Below are 15,855 nucleotides of genomic sequence, written 5' to 3' on the forward strand. Positions count from 1 at the left end.
GTGTCCCAGTGTGTGCCACACCTCAGCCAGCCCACAGGGGGACAGGAGCAGAGTGAGGAGGTGGGGTTATAAGTAAGAAGCTTGACTAGGCCAATATTCAAGCAGCAATCAATTTATTAATTAATATGGTAAAGTATGAGCAACACAGCGCTGGGTACAGTGGGGGAAGTTTTCCCTCCAACTGCACACCAATAGTTGAGGGTTACAGGTATTTATAGGGGTACTCATAAGCTTTCTCAGCAGTTTCTATTCCCAATTTTTACTCATCAGCAGTTTCTATTCCCAATTTTTACGTCACAATTCTATACACTATTGTGATTTAGTTTTTCTCAGGATGTATCCCAGGTGGTGGTGGTCTGGTTTCCGAAAGAAGGAAGGAGTATTTCATCTGGTGAAGTCCAGCTTCCAGATGTGGGTCCACCTTTTGATTGCAAGGACTATAAATCTCATAACAGTGATGTCCAGCTTCCTTTGGTCGAACCTATTAGTCCTTGAGTTGATGTCCATCTTCCTTTCTCAAGCTGCATGTTTCCTTTTTATACATTCTAAAGCTATAGTTTCAAAGATCCTTACTAAAAGCAATATTCTAAAATTACACTTCAAATGGTTATTATTGCAAAACTCTTTAAGGCTTAACTACAAGCAGAAAGTTCCTGTCAAAAAAAACCAACACTCTTAAAGCTTTAATTCAAATGCTCTTAAATCAACTTAAGACTTAGAAAGGTTAATTGCAAACAAAGGATAGGTTCAAAGGCCTTCTTCCATGCTTTACTTTTCTCAGTTGTTATTAGAATTTGTCTTTATCACTGTCCCATGGTCGATTTCCACACCTATCACAATCACAAATACACACATTGCCCGTGTGTACCTGACACAAACACAGCTTTGTATTTCACAGTGGGGGGGACCATCAGGTCAGAGCCACTTTCCTGGGATCAGGAAGGATGTGGCTTTGGGCTGGATGGGAAACTTCAGGCCACAGCAAAGGCCCTTCTCCAGCCAAGATTATCCCTGATAACATCAGACTCAGCTGTGCTGGAGGAAACAGGCTCTGGGGTAAAGCCTCCTGGGGAGTTGCCTTCCCTCGCCTCTGGGAAGCCTCAACTCCAGGGAAAGGCGTGGGCTGGGGGCTGCCAGCCCATCCCAAAGCCCCTCACCCACTGGGGAACCCTTGCTCAGGGGACTCAGCTCCTTCCTGCTTCCCAAAGCACAGAGGAACAAAAGAGGAGGAGGGGGAAGGGAAAGGTCTAAGAGAAACTTCTTCCAACTTGTCGGGGAGAGAAAAGCCCTATTCAGGCAGGAAGAATACCCGGTGGAGCCGGTCACTAAGCAACCCTCAGCAATGTGGCGTGGCCTGAGGGACAGGCAAGGAACAAAACTGCCTCACTGCCCACCCACAGCCCATCAGGGAGAGCCAGCAGGGCCTGGGGACAGGGGACAGCACCAGGGCCACCTGGGGACAGAGAGCACAGCCACCGCGAGCAGCTGAGCATCCGGCAGGTCCGCAGCTCCTGGTGCAGGAGTTCCTCCTCAGGCAGCTCTGCATGGTGACCAGCCTCACCCAGGCTGTTTGCTGCTCAGGAAGGATTTCTGACCTGCAAAGCCCGTGGCTCCCTCTGGGCCTGACATTCCCACAGGGCTGCATCATTCCCAACAGAGGCAGCGTGCATTGGGGACAGTCCCTGCTCCCACGGGCATTTGGGACAGCTCCCTGCTCCTACAGACATTTGGGACAGTCCCTGCCTCCACAGGTATTTGGGGACAGCTCCCTGCTCCTACAGGCATTGGGGACAGTCCCTGCTCCCATGGGCACCTTGGGCTGCTGCGGGCACAGCAGCCAGGCACAGGCTACCCCCTCTCCAGAGAAGCTGAATTCTGCAGTTAGATTCTCAGTGTGGGTGGTTGTCCTTCACAAACAAGCTCAGTGAGACATGAGAAACTGCCCGGCCTCTCTGCAGCCCAGGGAAAAAGGGAAAAGGGAAATCAAGCCTGACCAACCCTGCTGGCAATCCCGGCTGGAATGTCTTCCTTGGAGCCCAGAGAGTCCCTGGAGACACAGCTGCCCCAAGAAAAATGGAAAAACACTCCCACCCAAAGCAGGTCTGGTGGGTGTGCAGCTGGTTAACCCCAGGGACTTGCTCTGGACCTGCTGGGAGCCTGGAGGTGGCTTTTTGCACAGTGCCATGGGGGAAACATCCAGCCCTTCATGCATTTCTCTTGAATATCTGATACACTTGGAGAGCAGTTGCTGGGACAAGGGGCAGACTCATCAGGTGTTCACCCACTTCCTCAGGGAGGTGTTGGGCTGGTGCTGATCCCTGCCCTGCAAGGTGAACGGGTGGGGGATGCTCAGGTGTGTCCACACAAGCTGCAGAGTGGATTACCTCAGGTGCAGAGTGGATTACCTCAGGTGGAGATAATCTCATTATCCCTCACTCCTCTACTTCCCTGACTTTGCCATCTGCTGTATCTGAGCCTTTGAAGCATCAATTCTGGGTGCACTAAATAACCACAACCCACAGGGCTGCTGAAAGATCAGCTTGGCCAAAGCAGTGCCATTTATTTTGCTTACAAAACCCCCTCCAGGAGCCCAACACACTCCAGGTGTGCTGGCTGCAGCTGGGCCCCTCTCAGCACCGTGGGGGACAGGCCCTTCAGCAGCAAGGACACATGGCATCCATCCCTGGGCTTGGAGAGCTTCCACCTCTCCTCCCAACAGGACAAACACAGCTGGGAGCCAAGCATGACAAAGTCCAGCTATGCAAGGACTTGGCACATCAGGTCCATGCCACGAAATTCACATTTTGTGCAGCCAGGGGAGCCCTGGGGCAAGAGGCAGCAGGTACAGGAGGGCTGCTGCTCCATGGAGAGCAGCTACCTGCCCTGGAGTTGATGGCAGTGCTCCTCTGCAAGTGTCATAGCAAGGCCACTCTAGGTAGCAGAAGTGAAATTCATTCTCTCTCAAATTGGTCACCTGGAAGTGTCCAGTCCATCCTTTTTATCTCCAGGGAGCAGAGTGAGTGCAGCTCCCTCCCAAGAAATTAAGTCAAACTGAAACAGAATCTGTGTTTCCACCTCCATCCATTCCAGCTCTTCAGGGAGTTTGTTTAGGCAATACCTAGCTCCAAAATGGGCACTGCAAATGGAGAGGATCCACCCACAAGAGAAGTGGCCCCAGCCTGAGGAGCATCTCTTTGCAAAGAGAGAAATTACACAAAGGACCACATCCATCCTGGATTCTGCTCTTTTAATACCCATGCCTACAACAACCAGCCAGAGTCCTGCAGCACAGCCAGGTGGGATTTTGTTGGCAGGCTGCATTTTCTTGTTGGTCTTTGGGCCTGCAGCATTCACACATTTGTGGAAGTGTTGTGAAATATCAGAGCTGCTGAAGGAGGGAAATGTCTTTGTGGGGATGAAATGTGCTTGGCAGTGCAGAGCTAACCTTGGCTCTGGTGATCCTCTTCTGTTCCCAGTGAGGTGGTGTTGAGGTTTCCCAGGCAGTGGCCCTTGCTGCAGTCAAGTTCTCAGATAAAGTTTCATTATACTCTCATCGTGAAGCCTTTTCCACAGCTGCTTCTCCAGGTTGAAGTCATGGTTAATGTAGAAAATCAGCTTTTTCCAGTCCTTGTCATAGTAGTGATCCGAGTACTTCTCGTGCCCCTCTGTGATGTAGCCATAGGCACTGACCTGGGAAAGATGCAGGGCTCACTGGGCAGGGCTACCAGGGATGGAGGGAGCAGGGGAAATACAGGACAGAGGTGCCAGCTGGGGCTTCTCTGGTGACCCTGTGTGGGGTCCAGAGGGACCAGACTGTGAGCACTGGCTCCAGAGATCCTGCTGTGCCCTCACTGCCTCCCTGGCACAGCAGGCTTCACCACCTCTATGGGAGCTACTTTGGGGCTGTTCCTCATCTTCAGTCTGCTCCTCCACAGCTGACATTGGCCCATACACCCTGCAGGTAGACAGCAGCCACCCTTGCTCTCCTCTGTCCCCTGTTCTCACTTCCAGGCAGTTCTGGGTGCAAGAATCACTGTGCCCTTACCTGGTCACAGAGGTGGAGGGCAGTCAGCAGCAGGAAGGCCCCTGTTGTGGGTCTGTACAGCCTCCAGTAGTGCTTCTCCAAATTTTTAGACTTTAAAAACCTGCAGCAGGAGAGAGGAGAGCACTGAGGAGTTGCTGGCTGTGGTGTTTCTAGCAGGGCACACCTTGTGCCTCATGTGACATCTCCCCTCCTTGCAGCAGCTTGGGACCATATGAGGCATTTCAGAGAAGCCACGAGTGTGCCCACAACTCTCCACCACCTGCACTGCAACCTAAGCCCAGGGGGGTAAAGAGGGGATGAATTAAAGGATCTTGTAGGTAAAAGCCCACTTCTCTTAGATCTGCTCTTTGCTTTGCCGTCCAGAAGTGACTTTGAGGCTTCCTGGTATATCCTTCTCCCCACCCACATCTAGGAGTGAAAGGAGACACAGGGAAGGTGCAGAGGAGTCACAAAACCTGCCAGGAGCTGCACTGGGTCATGGCAGGAGTTGTTAGGAAAGTAGGAGTAAACACTGGGAAAAAATAGCATGGAGTCCTCTTGGTGCTGGAAAGGGCCCAAGTCAGGGGGGGCCCAAGGCAGAGCAGGCAGGGAGTGCTGGCCATCTGGCAGGGAAGGCAGCAGCTCTCAAGGACACTGAAAGGTACAGGCAGCCAAAGCAGGGCCCTACAGGAGCTCCTGTGCCTCCATCTCTTGGTCATCCGTGGCCCATGATGGGCAGATCTCATGGTGGCAGGGGCCAGCAGGCTGAGGAAAGGATTGGAGAGGCACAGAAGAGCAGCAGCAGGCCAGGCAAAGGGGATGCTGAAGAAGAGCCTGTTGTGCTTGAGAGCACAACCAACCTCCTGAAGGAGCTCTAGAAGGACTCTCTGGAGAGAAAAATCTCTTACAGAGCCTCCCTCCAAGGTGCCAAGCAAGGGGGAACATGAAAGGCTGGTCCTGAACTAGAGATCAACTACTCTGGCACTTCAGCAACATTCTTCCTACACCTAAAGTTGCAATTGGCCCTGGGTCTCTTTTGGATGCAGAAAACCAAACAGTGTGATGGTTGTTGCTTCTCCAGCTCACAGGTTCTGGATGTTCACCCACCACAGAGAGTTTCAGCTGAGCTCAGGCTGCTGGTGGGGCTGAGCTGGGAGGAGAGGCCAGAGACACAGACAGATGGTGCTGGCTAGGAGAAACAAGGCTGTTAGAGCACACAACCCACAGCTCACCTGTTTTTCATGTATCTGAGGAAATCAGGGTGAGTCACCAGGTATTTGTCCATTGTGAAATCTTCATCAAATTTCTGCCGGGGCTTCTGCCTAAGGACAGGAGTGGGGAGACTCAAAAGGAGCTCCTACAGCTCATCCCAGCTGGAAGGGATCAGCCCTGATGCACTTGGTGGTAAGAGAAGAACCACAAGCGCTGTGAAGGTACTCTGTAACATTTCCCACATTATGACAAAGCCTCCATAGCCTGTGTGCATTGCAGAGAAAGAAATCAGGGAGGAAAGGCAACAAAAAGAGACAGGAATATCAAAAGCATGTGTTTGTATAGGCAAAAATTAGTGAAACCAGGCCTTCATCCATGAACAGGCCACACCAGCAGCATGTGTTCATCCCCAGAAGTCACAAAGCTTCCTCTAAGCTCTGGCCACACAGCACTGAAATCAGCTTCCTCTGCAAAGGAGGTGTATTGACTACAGCAGCGCTCAGAGCTGTGCAGGAAAGGGGAGATTTCTGCCTGCAAGTCTGCCAGGGGAGGGAGGATTTACCCTGGCACTGGCAGAGGAAAGGAGCCCACAGAGAGCTCATCACTGCAGGGCAGAGGGGGCTGTAGCTGGCTTTACCCACTGAGGTTCAAGAATCCTTTCCTGATGTCCTTGTTGAGCAGAAGAGCCTCCAGCCACTCATAGTCTCTTGCTCCCTCCAGGAAGTGAATGTATCTGACGTGCTAAGAAAATAAGTGAGCATTAGTGAACAGCCCTTCCAAAAAAATGCAAGCAGACATCCTGGCTCACTGAGTTTCTTGGGCACACATCTTCAGTCTGCAGCTCTCAACCAGCCCACAGCAGCAGAATGGAGAAGACATCTGATGTGCAGCTCCATGCCACGAGGCTGTGGATGTGACAGAGAGAAAGCCAGATAAACTTTCCCAGGAATTGTTCTGGGGAGTTTTGAGAAGGCTGAGAGAAAGAATTAAAACAATCTTGCAGCTGGTGTTTTGAACAGTTGTTTTCTCATAAGATGTTTACCAAAGGGTGTCTGCTTAATCAGCCAATGGTTTGAAGGGGTGTTAATTAAGTGACCAGTCAAGTCCACCTGTATCAGAACGTTGTATGAAAAGAATGGGTTTCTAATAAACTCAGATTAGCCTGCTGAAGAGAATTAATGTGTTGCCTTCACTCCTGCTCCTGACTCAAAGGGGACACAAGGCTGGGGTGGCATTGACACAATTTGCCCCTGCAAACACTCGCTCTGAGCCAGGGCAGAGCAGGTTCCCTCCCTGAGGGTGATGCTGAGGGGCTGCCTCAGCTCCTCTGCTCCTCGTGGCACGAGCAGAGCTGCAGCACACAGACAAACAGCATCCTGAAGCACACAGACACACAGCATCCTGAAGCACACAGACAAACAGCATCCTGAAGCACACAGACAAACAGCATCCTGAAGCACACAGACAAACAGCATCCTGAAGCACACAGACACACAGCATCCTGAAGCACACAGACAAACAGCATCCTGAAGCACACAGACACACAGCATCCTGAAGCACACAGACACACAGCATCCTGAAGCACACAGACACACAGAATCCTGTTAAAGCTGTGCCTGCACACAGCAGGGACCTCACTCACTTTATCCCGTGGGATGCTGCTGAACCCTCTGTGTCCCAAGATCTGAAGAGAGGAAACCAGGGAGTAGGCTGTGAATCCATAAAAGGAGGTTTTTGTTCCCACATCTTTTTCATAACCCTTGATTACAGCCCCGCTCAGCCTGGAGAAGGAAATCACACAGAGAAGCAGAGTTAGGTGACCACTGAAACCCCTCCCACGCACATTCCTGACAGGAAAAGATAGTGTTAGCCTGGAGGAAGGATAGACTAGCCCCAATCTGATTGGCACCCTGATCTGCAGGATCACCCTGCTGTGGAGATGGCTCTTTAAGGCTCATTTGTGACCACAGGCTTTGGATATTGAGTAACTTTCCAATTATTTTTGGCCTTATATCTCCTGCCATCCATCATTTGGGCACTTGGGAATGAGTGGAATACCAGAAGAGATGAAGTGATCCACTCCACAGTAAGTGTGCACCTTCTGAGAAGGAAGGCAGCCTTACCTGAAGACATAGTCATGGGAGTCAATCTCCTGGCCCATCCCAGAGTTATTCAGTATTCCTCCATTCCCCACGACAGCACAGCTGATGCACGGGGGCATGCTGCTGTCATGGCTGGCCAGGAGCAGCTGCTGGTGGGGCTTTGGGGGCAGCAGGGATATGACCTCCTTTACCACTGTGAAGCAAACACAGTGGTGAGTTATCAAGAGCCTTTGGGATGGACACAGTGAAACCACCAGAGTCTCCACCATGAGGTCCTCCTAGACTGATGCCTTTGATGGGGAGATGCTGCAAACCTCCAGCTACTCAGCATAAGGCTCCTGTCAGGAGTCTGAAAGTCCCATCCTGAGAAGCCCTGAGGGACTCACGTGAATAATTCAGGTCCATGAAGCCAAAGGGGGGTATGAAATGCTCCAGGCGGTTCCATTCACTGTCACTGAAGTATCTCCTGTCCATGAAGAGTGTGATGTTGGGCAGGAAAAGATCCCCCAGCCAGGCAGACTTGGCAGCCTTGGCCCTCACTGATTCAGAGCAGGTCTAGAAAAACAGAAAGGAAACAGTAATGACCGATGATGAGTAGAGGTGATAAACCTGAGTTGCAGTGCTTGTGTGCCTGTCTGTGGCAGGACCAAAAGGAAACACAGAAACTCCAGTGGTACCATTTCCCTCGTGATCCCCACCACCAGGAACATGAAGCACAATTTTAGCACCACATCCATACCCAGCAGGTGAAAAGTCACCTACAAGGGAGCCAGGATGACTCCAAGTCTCTGAGACTTTCCTCTTCAGAACAACAGGCCTGTTTTACTGTTTTAAATGTTTAAAATGTTTTACTGTTTAAAATGTTTTACTGGCTTTAGGCCTCATTAGCTGATGCAAATTAACACTTGTAATAGGTCTAACCTAAATGGATCAAATAAAGCTGTAAGCACGAGAAATATGCTGCAATAATATATACATGCTATAATGACCTCACAAGGTCCTAAGAGTCCACCCAAGGAAACACTGATGAACAAATGAAATCAGATCAGCATTGCCACTCCCCTTAAGGGTAAGAAAAAATGTGCAACAACTTGTTCAATGTCATAAATAAATCAGTGAAATGTGCAGCTGAGAAGGGAATCCAAACCAGCTTATCCTACAAGGGAGGTCTCACTGCAGCTGGCAAGAGTGAGGCTGTGTGTGCAGGTGGAAAGCAAACAGCTCCACCACACTGAATTTTCTGCTGAGCCAATTTGGGCTATACTTTTTTAGACACCTTCCCCAAACACCTGCTGAAAGACAAAACAGAGAGCAAATGGACCCTCGTGGCCAGCTCAAATCTCTTGCATTGCCAAAGCCTTGCTGAGTGCTCCATGGCTGGACTGGGCTCTCTGCAGTGCAGGAGGATGACAGCCCTGTCACAGCCCGAGGAGACAGCCCTCATTCTGCCTGTCACCACAGGAGCACACTGAGCACACTGTCAAGGGTTTCATGGTGGCACCATTTCACTCACAGCATATTTTATGTCCAGAAACAGGGACATTCCCATCCTGCTCCAGCAGGTACTGCCCAAGGCTTGTTCTCCTTGTGCCTCCAGAGCTAGACTGGATCAGTGCCAGGGGAACAAGGGAAAACTCAGATCATGCAGGAAATTAAGGAGGAGGAGAATGTTCCTAATGACTCCCTCTCTCTGCAGAATTACAGATCAGGTTTGGGAGTGAGGAACAACATGTGAGAAGGTGACCCACCCACCTGTTCCAAGCCTTCCAGAAACAAGGGTGCCAGGGAAAACTGCTCTGGGTAAGCTTTACAAAGACTTACCAGCATAGGATGGGGGACAGAGACAGTATGAGACACCACAACCTCTCCCAGCTGCTTGCTGAGACCTTTGCTGGAGTTCACTACTTTCTCAAAGGCCCCATTCCTGGACATTAGTAATTAAGAGATGCTCAAATTGAATTAACCTGAGTCTTCATGTGAATGCAGATGTTGTTTATAGAGGTCTTCTTGTCTGGGTTCCTCCAGCATCTGCATACACCAGTGAGTGACCTACCAGCTCTGAAATCATCCCCAGCTGCAAAGGGCACATGCCCAGGGGCCAGCAGACCAGGAGGTCAGTGGGGAGGCACCATTCTTGGTGACCATCAGCACCAAACCACCTACCGAGGGTGGGGATGAGTTATCCAGCAGGTACTCGTCCTCAAAATCCCACTGGGGCTCAGATGTGAAGCTAGCAGAGCTCAGGTTCCTCTTCTGTGCCACAGCTGTGGCCTGAGGAGTAGGTCTGACAGTTTTCATTGATTCAGGAGAGGCTTTGGGTGTTGCTTGGTGTTCAGATGTGTTCTTGTGGGCTCCCTTCACCCCAGAGGATGGTTTCACTGTTGTCTTTTCCTTGGCTTCTTCCACCCATGGAGCTGGCCTCCCTGTGGTTTTCCCCTTGTTTTCCTGCACCACAGGGGTTGTTTCCACTGTTGTCCCCTTGATTCCCTCCAACTGGGGTGTTGGTTTCACAGCCATGCTCTCTGTTGCTTCCTTAACGCTCATATCTGGTGTCATTGTTTCCTTCTGCTCCTCCCTTCCTTTCCATTTCGGTGTCTTCTCCAGCACATCATTGAGTCTGGGGATGTGTCCTCCCAAAGTCACCTTTAAAATGCTCCTGGAGTTCCCATTATCAGAACAGTTTAAGCCCTGTTGCTCTTGGGGGTTCACTTGTTGTGTCTCTGGGGCATGCTGGAAAATGTTCAATTTCCTGAATGCAATCAAAGGAAAAGCAGATACATCACTCACACTTAACACTGAACACCCTTCAGCTCATTTCTAGTGCTCTTGACTCTGAGGCCTCTCTCTGTGCTCGAGAGCAATTTCATTTTAAACATGCCAAAATGTTATTCAACTTCCTGCACCATTCTAGCCTGAATATTGCTTATCTCCCCACTAGGCAAATCCCAGAGGCACACATTCCCTCCTCAGCACTTGGCACATGAAACATTCACGCTGGCAGTAGCAGCCAACCAGTCCAGCCCAGCTTTGCCACGCACTGGGCAGGCCCCTGGCAGTGTTCCCAGAGCACTGCAGGGTTGGTTTGGAGAATCTGGGCTCAGCACTGGCCCCCACCATGCAGGCAGCCATCTGCCTCTCCCCTCTGCCAGCAGAGCCCTGTCCTTCAGCAACAGAGCATGAAGATCTCCCAGAATTCAGGGAGTCTGAGAAGGAGTGAAATATTGTAAATTCAGGCAACCCTGACAAGGGGAGAGATGATGCATCTGACTCCATTCATATCAGAAGGCTAATTTATTACTGTATTATACTATATTATATTAAAGAATACTATACTATACTAAAGAATACAGAAAAGATACTGAATGCTAAAAACATAATGAAAACTCTTTACTCTTTCCAGAGCCCTGACACAGCTTGGCCTGATTGGCCATTGAGTGAAAACAACTCCCAGCAGAATGCAATGGAACAATCAATTACCTGTGGATGAACAATCTCCAAACATATTCCACATGAGCACAACACAGGAGAAGCAAATGAGATAAGAATTGTTGTTCTCTGAGGCTTCTCGCTGCCTTTCAGCTTCCCAGGAGAAAAACCCTGGGTGAAAGGATCATGTTCAGAGAATGTGAATGCCACAGTGAAACTCACTTCTTTACCCTACATCACCTCTTGAGCTTTTGGGGCCACAGGGCACTTCTTTCTCTCCTCCTCTGCCTTGGTCAGGTAGTGCAAGGGCATCACACAGCACTCACCAGGCACATGTGCCTGAAGGCAGACACTGTGCAGCTTTAAAATGCAAAATCTCTACATATTTAGCACTTGCCTCTAATACTGCAGCTGCCCTGTTGCCTGATTCAGAGGCACAGGCGGGTACAAGGTTGTCACAGGAGGACACATCTGCCAACAGCAGAAGAGCCACCTGCAACAAGACTGTGCTGAAACCCAGAAAAAATAGCAAGGCAGAAGTGGTGGAGTTTTGTCCTAAACATTCCCCTTTCTCTGCACATGGCTGGAGGGTAGAACAGGAAAAAGGAAGGTGAACAATATCCACAGCTGAGCTTTTGTGTACAGCAAAGCTGTTGAGGATGAACCAGGGCTGTGGCTCTCTGATCCCACCCTCACGCTCAGCCTCTCCATGACACACTTGTTTGGGAGCGCTGCGGATCGCTTCCGAAGTGAAAAATGGGACGAGAAGCACTTCTGCAGACAACAGGCTGCAGACAGCAGCTCAGTTGCTGCTGAAATGTGATGGATGTTGTACCACTCTGAAAGTGTTCAGGAAATTATCAGCTAAGGAGGCTTTTAAAAATTGTTTTGTATCAGATAAATGGGTGAACCTTCGCGAGGCTAAAAAAGAGAGCTTGTAGCGAATGGCCAATCAGCTCTGCCTCTCTCACAGTCATTAGCCAGCTTCAACCAAGTGTGCAGCATGTGCTTTCTGTCATAGTGCTTCATGTATAAACCTACTGTCACTGATTACTGCCCAACTGGAGGAAAGATTTTATATGGACACTCTGAATAAAGAGAAATTTGGTAAGATAGCTCAGGCAGATCTTAAATCTCTTGGTGAATTTCTGTTGTATTTTTAAGATGATGTTTAAAACTTTGAAATAAAGTGCAGAGAACAAATGAAACAGGAGTTTCAATATGAGAAACCATACCCCACTCCAGGCTTTCCCTCTGTGCTATCTTGCAGGGCAGATTCCACCTCAGTCTGTTACACTTCAAATGCTGTGCCAGAGACCAAAATGTAAAACCAAGGGCTCTTGACATCCCCAGCCTTGCTCCCTGCAGTCAGGCCCACATGGCCAGGCCCTCATGGTGCTTACACAGGACCCTGCTGTCCTGACCAGCATCTTAAATCCTGACAAACTGTCAAAGCAGCACGGTGGATTTCAGGCTCTAGAGTCCAGCTGGCAAACAACTGCAGAAGCTCAATGACATTTCCTGTCATTTTCCTCCCCTTTTACAAAGCCCAAGGACAAATAGAGGATAAAGCCATGAAAATGCTGCTTTGTGTATTCTGCGTGACATACAAGGTACAGAAATAGAACTGCCACACAGACAACCACACACAGCTCATATCTTGTTGTGTTTTACTTAAGTTGTAGAAATACAGGCATTTCCATTCTCTGAAACTGCAGTAGAAGGAAATGGCTTCGAGCAGCTAAATGTGGAGAGCCACTTCTTGTTCCAGCTCTGCCACTGATGGGCTCTGGGATCAAGGAGAACTCACTTCTCTATGCCTCCTCCTTCTCTCCTTTCCCTCCCACCTCCTTTGTGCAGGTTCCAACCTCTCCAGATTTGACAGCTGTCCTCAAAGCATGGTCTCAAGCTGCTAGAGCTGAGCTGAACTCGTCACCTCCAGAAGAGCTGCAGATGTTCCCAGCCCCACACCTCCTGCCTGCCCCCATAGCACCAGCCCAGACATTCAGCTGAGAGCCAGCCCAAGCCAGCCAAGCCATATGAGCTTCCTGGGAGGGCTGGGAGCAGGTGAGGGTGCTGGGGAGGCTGGGGAGTGGTGACTGCTGTACACAGCACCAACACATCCACGAGCTATACCTGGACTGGGAAAGGCTCAGGTGTCTGCAAGGGCTCATGCAAGGAGCAGTGCTCCCTGCCAGTGATGCTGGAGACATTTCACTGCAATTCCCGCCACACTCATCCCTGTAGGATTTACTTGACCATTTACATAAAATAGATATCAAGATATCATGCCTACATGACATTGGTGTCCCCATCTGCAGCATATTTTGTGTTAGGAATCAGCTGATGAACTTGCCATAAATTCAAAGCCATCCCATCAAATTCACTGTCCACCAATGCAATCTGGATTAGAGCTGAATAAGGTCCTTCTGGGAGCCAACAGCAAAATCAAATACTATGTAGTGCCAAAGTATGAAAACACGTAGCATTAGTGAAGCAAAAGCTGCTTTAGACAGCTACAAAAGCAAGCCCTGGAAAATACTGAGCCAAGAGAGGCAGGTTTTTGACTGTGGATCTTCCAACTCTTACCATACTCTGCTAAAGTAATGTGGCCACCCAACTCTGATCAGAAGTGCAAGTTTCAGGGTAAAACAGACAGAGAGACAGAGACAGAAAGTGAGCACAAGCACGCGCACCAGGCAGCGCATGCCGTGAAGGAACAGGTCCCTTACCTGAAAATCTCTTTCTTCGCCAAGTCAAACAAGGAGCTGGAATTGCCAAGGAAGAGGCAGAACTGTGTTACAACAACGAGGCAAATCAGGGCTTTGGCAGTTTTTGGGAGCCTTTTCCTGGAACAGTGCATGGTGAGGAAGCCGTGAGTGGCAGAGGTGCTCGCCAGGCACGGCCTCACCAAGGGGTGTGGAAGGACTGGGCTGGTTTTCCCTCGGGATTTCCCCTCAACGGTGTGCACACCCTGCCTCCCAGCATTCCCAGACGCTGCACACAGATCCAATTTCTCAGGAAGGCATCAGTTTTGTACTGTTCCCATTTATCACCAGAAGCTTATTTAACAAAGAGTGGGGAAAGGAAAATTCTTTACTGCAAACAATGGAAGTTTCCTGTATCTTTCTTAATGACTTTGTTCTTCCCTAAAATAGAAACCTTTGATATCTAACCTGGAAAAATGCATCACTGGGAATGCATGTAAACTGCAGAAGTGACCATAGTTACAATCCAGGAAGCTTTCAGACCACCTGCACAAAGTTTTAGATATAACCATAAACATATATTCTTCATGCAGTAATTGCTTGCAGCCCCAATCCAGAAGCAATCCCTGCCCCACAAATGCTGATGGCTAGACACACATCCATTTTACCTTGTGGCTGGGAAGCAACCCAACAAATCAAAGTAAGACTTGGTGCAAATCCACCACAGAAAAGATGAGTTTGTTATGAAAATCTCCAGTCAGTGTGAAATTAATCTTTGGCAGTCCAGGGTACATCACCCCAGCAGCAGAGGGGAAGATTTGCAAAGATGAACACCGCAGCCAGAGAAATGTTTACTTCTACCAGGGATGTAGTTTTTACAGCAAAGGGCTATTTTAGGTTTTTAAGTTGTAAACATTAACCCTGAAATTTCAAGGGGTGATAGCCATATTGCTTCTTATACATAGGCTGCTTTTGCAAGCTCTTATAAAAAAATGAAGCTCAGATATAAAAAAAGCTTTTGCTGACAGCATCTCAAATCTCAGAAGCACTCACACTGTTACTGAATACCCAGAGAACTGAAGGTGCCTGTTTTATATCACAGCAAAGCCAGTCAACAGGTTTCACAACTACAAGACTTTTTTTGTTAACAGGGGTCCCAAAGGGAAATTCTGGAGGCAGGAATCATTTTTCTTCAATCTCCTCCATGTAACATTACTGCAAAACCAAGAGCCACAAGGGATAGAAAAATTCCTACAAGCAGAAAAATACAGATTTCTTTGCTTTTAAGGATCTGCACTGGTGATTGTGGAGAACTCATCTATAGCAATGTCTGTTCAGGAGGGATTGTGCTTGGGGGAACATCCAAATCTCTGGCAAGCACATTAGCCAAAAGCAGCCTTGGTATATGCAAAACAGGGCTTTTCATCTTTGTGGTGTAAGAAAAGAAAACTTAACCCCCCCTTGTCAGAGTGCAGACTTTCACCTCCTTGGAGCATCATTTCCTCACCATCCACCCCCACTGCTGACATCAGTCTGTCAGAACTGAGGCACCAGGCGGGTTTGCTCAAACATGAGGTCAGATTGGGAAATGGGGATGTCCTGGAACTCTCCAGGGATGACCTGGTGAGAACTGAGGTCAAGAGCAGAGCTGGTCTCTTACACAGCTCTATAAGAAGTGAGATTCGTGGGATACACAGGGCTCCCAGCCCATGGGCAGGAAGGTACAAAGCAAAGACTGCACAATGCACAGGACCTGGCCTCTCAAGGGCCACAGCATCCTTTTCCAAATGCTTGTTTCTCTGCAGTCCTACTTGCAATCCCACCTGCAATCTCAGGAGATGCTGCTTCATTTATGGTGTGGAGACTCCAAGGCCAGCCTTGCTGGTGTGTCCAGTCTCAGCAGCAATTCCCACAGCAGAAGTTTTTCCATTCTTCAGTGCAGTAAAAACAAGATGACTCTTTTATTTAAACAAACTGCACTTGGGATCATCGAGTGAGGATGGTTTTCTGTCAGCATTTTTGATCTCCAATATCCATTTAATTCCACATCCCCATCACTAATCCTTAATTACATCCTGGACATATAAAAGGCAGATTTGTCTGGAGTGGTGCTTGGGGTTTTTTTTTGTTTGTTTGTTTTTTATTTTTTTTTAATTCATAAATGAACTTGATTGTCATTAAATCCTACCCTGTGTGTGTTGAGGGTGTCAGCTGGCAATCTGGCATTTGAACTGTGCCATAAACTTTTCTGTGTGCACGTTCTTCACCAGGCTGTGTACCAAATCTTGTTTACTTGCCTGTGCCTTGTGTGCTTTTCACTCTTCCATGTCTCTGGTCTATAGAACAGAACATCACAAGATGTGCTCAAGAACAGAGCTGTTCT

General features: G+C 49.0%; 1 protein-coding gene across 1 annotated transcript; it reads right to left on the minus strand.

Annotated features, from left to right (window-relative positions):
- Positions 1–178: 178 nt before the first annotated feature.
- On the minus strand, positions 179–13,627 carry ST6GALNAC1 (ST6 N-acetylgalactosaminide alpha-2,6-sialyltransferase 1; the record flags this gene model as incomplete). The annotated part of the gene is made up of 9 exons (XM_084218551.1): positions 179–3,690; positions 4,046–4,145; positions 5,257–5,346; positions 5,874–5,977; positions 6,879–7,017; positions 7,360–7,531; positions 7,725–7,893; positions 9,502–10,087; positions 13,497–13,627. The coding sequence occupies 9 exons, from the start codon at positions 13,625–13,627 to the stop codon at positions 3,520–3,522; spliced, it is 1,662 nt and encodes a 553-aa protein (XP_084074677.1). The 3' UTR covers positions 179–3,519.
- Between the last annotated feature and the right edge of the window lie 2,228 nt (positions 13,628–15,855).

The sequence above is a fragment of the Fringilla coelebs genome, assembly GCF_963513975.1.
Source record: "Fringilla coelebs genome assembly, chromosome: 19".
Taxonomy (NCBI): domain Eukaryota; kingdom Metazoa; phylum Chordata; class Aves; order Passeriformes; family Fringillidae; genus Fringilla; species Fringilla coelebs.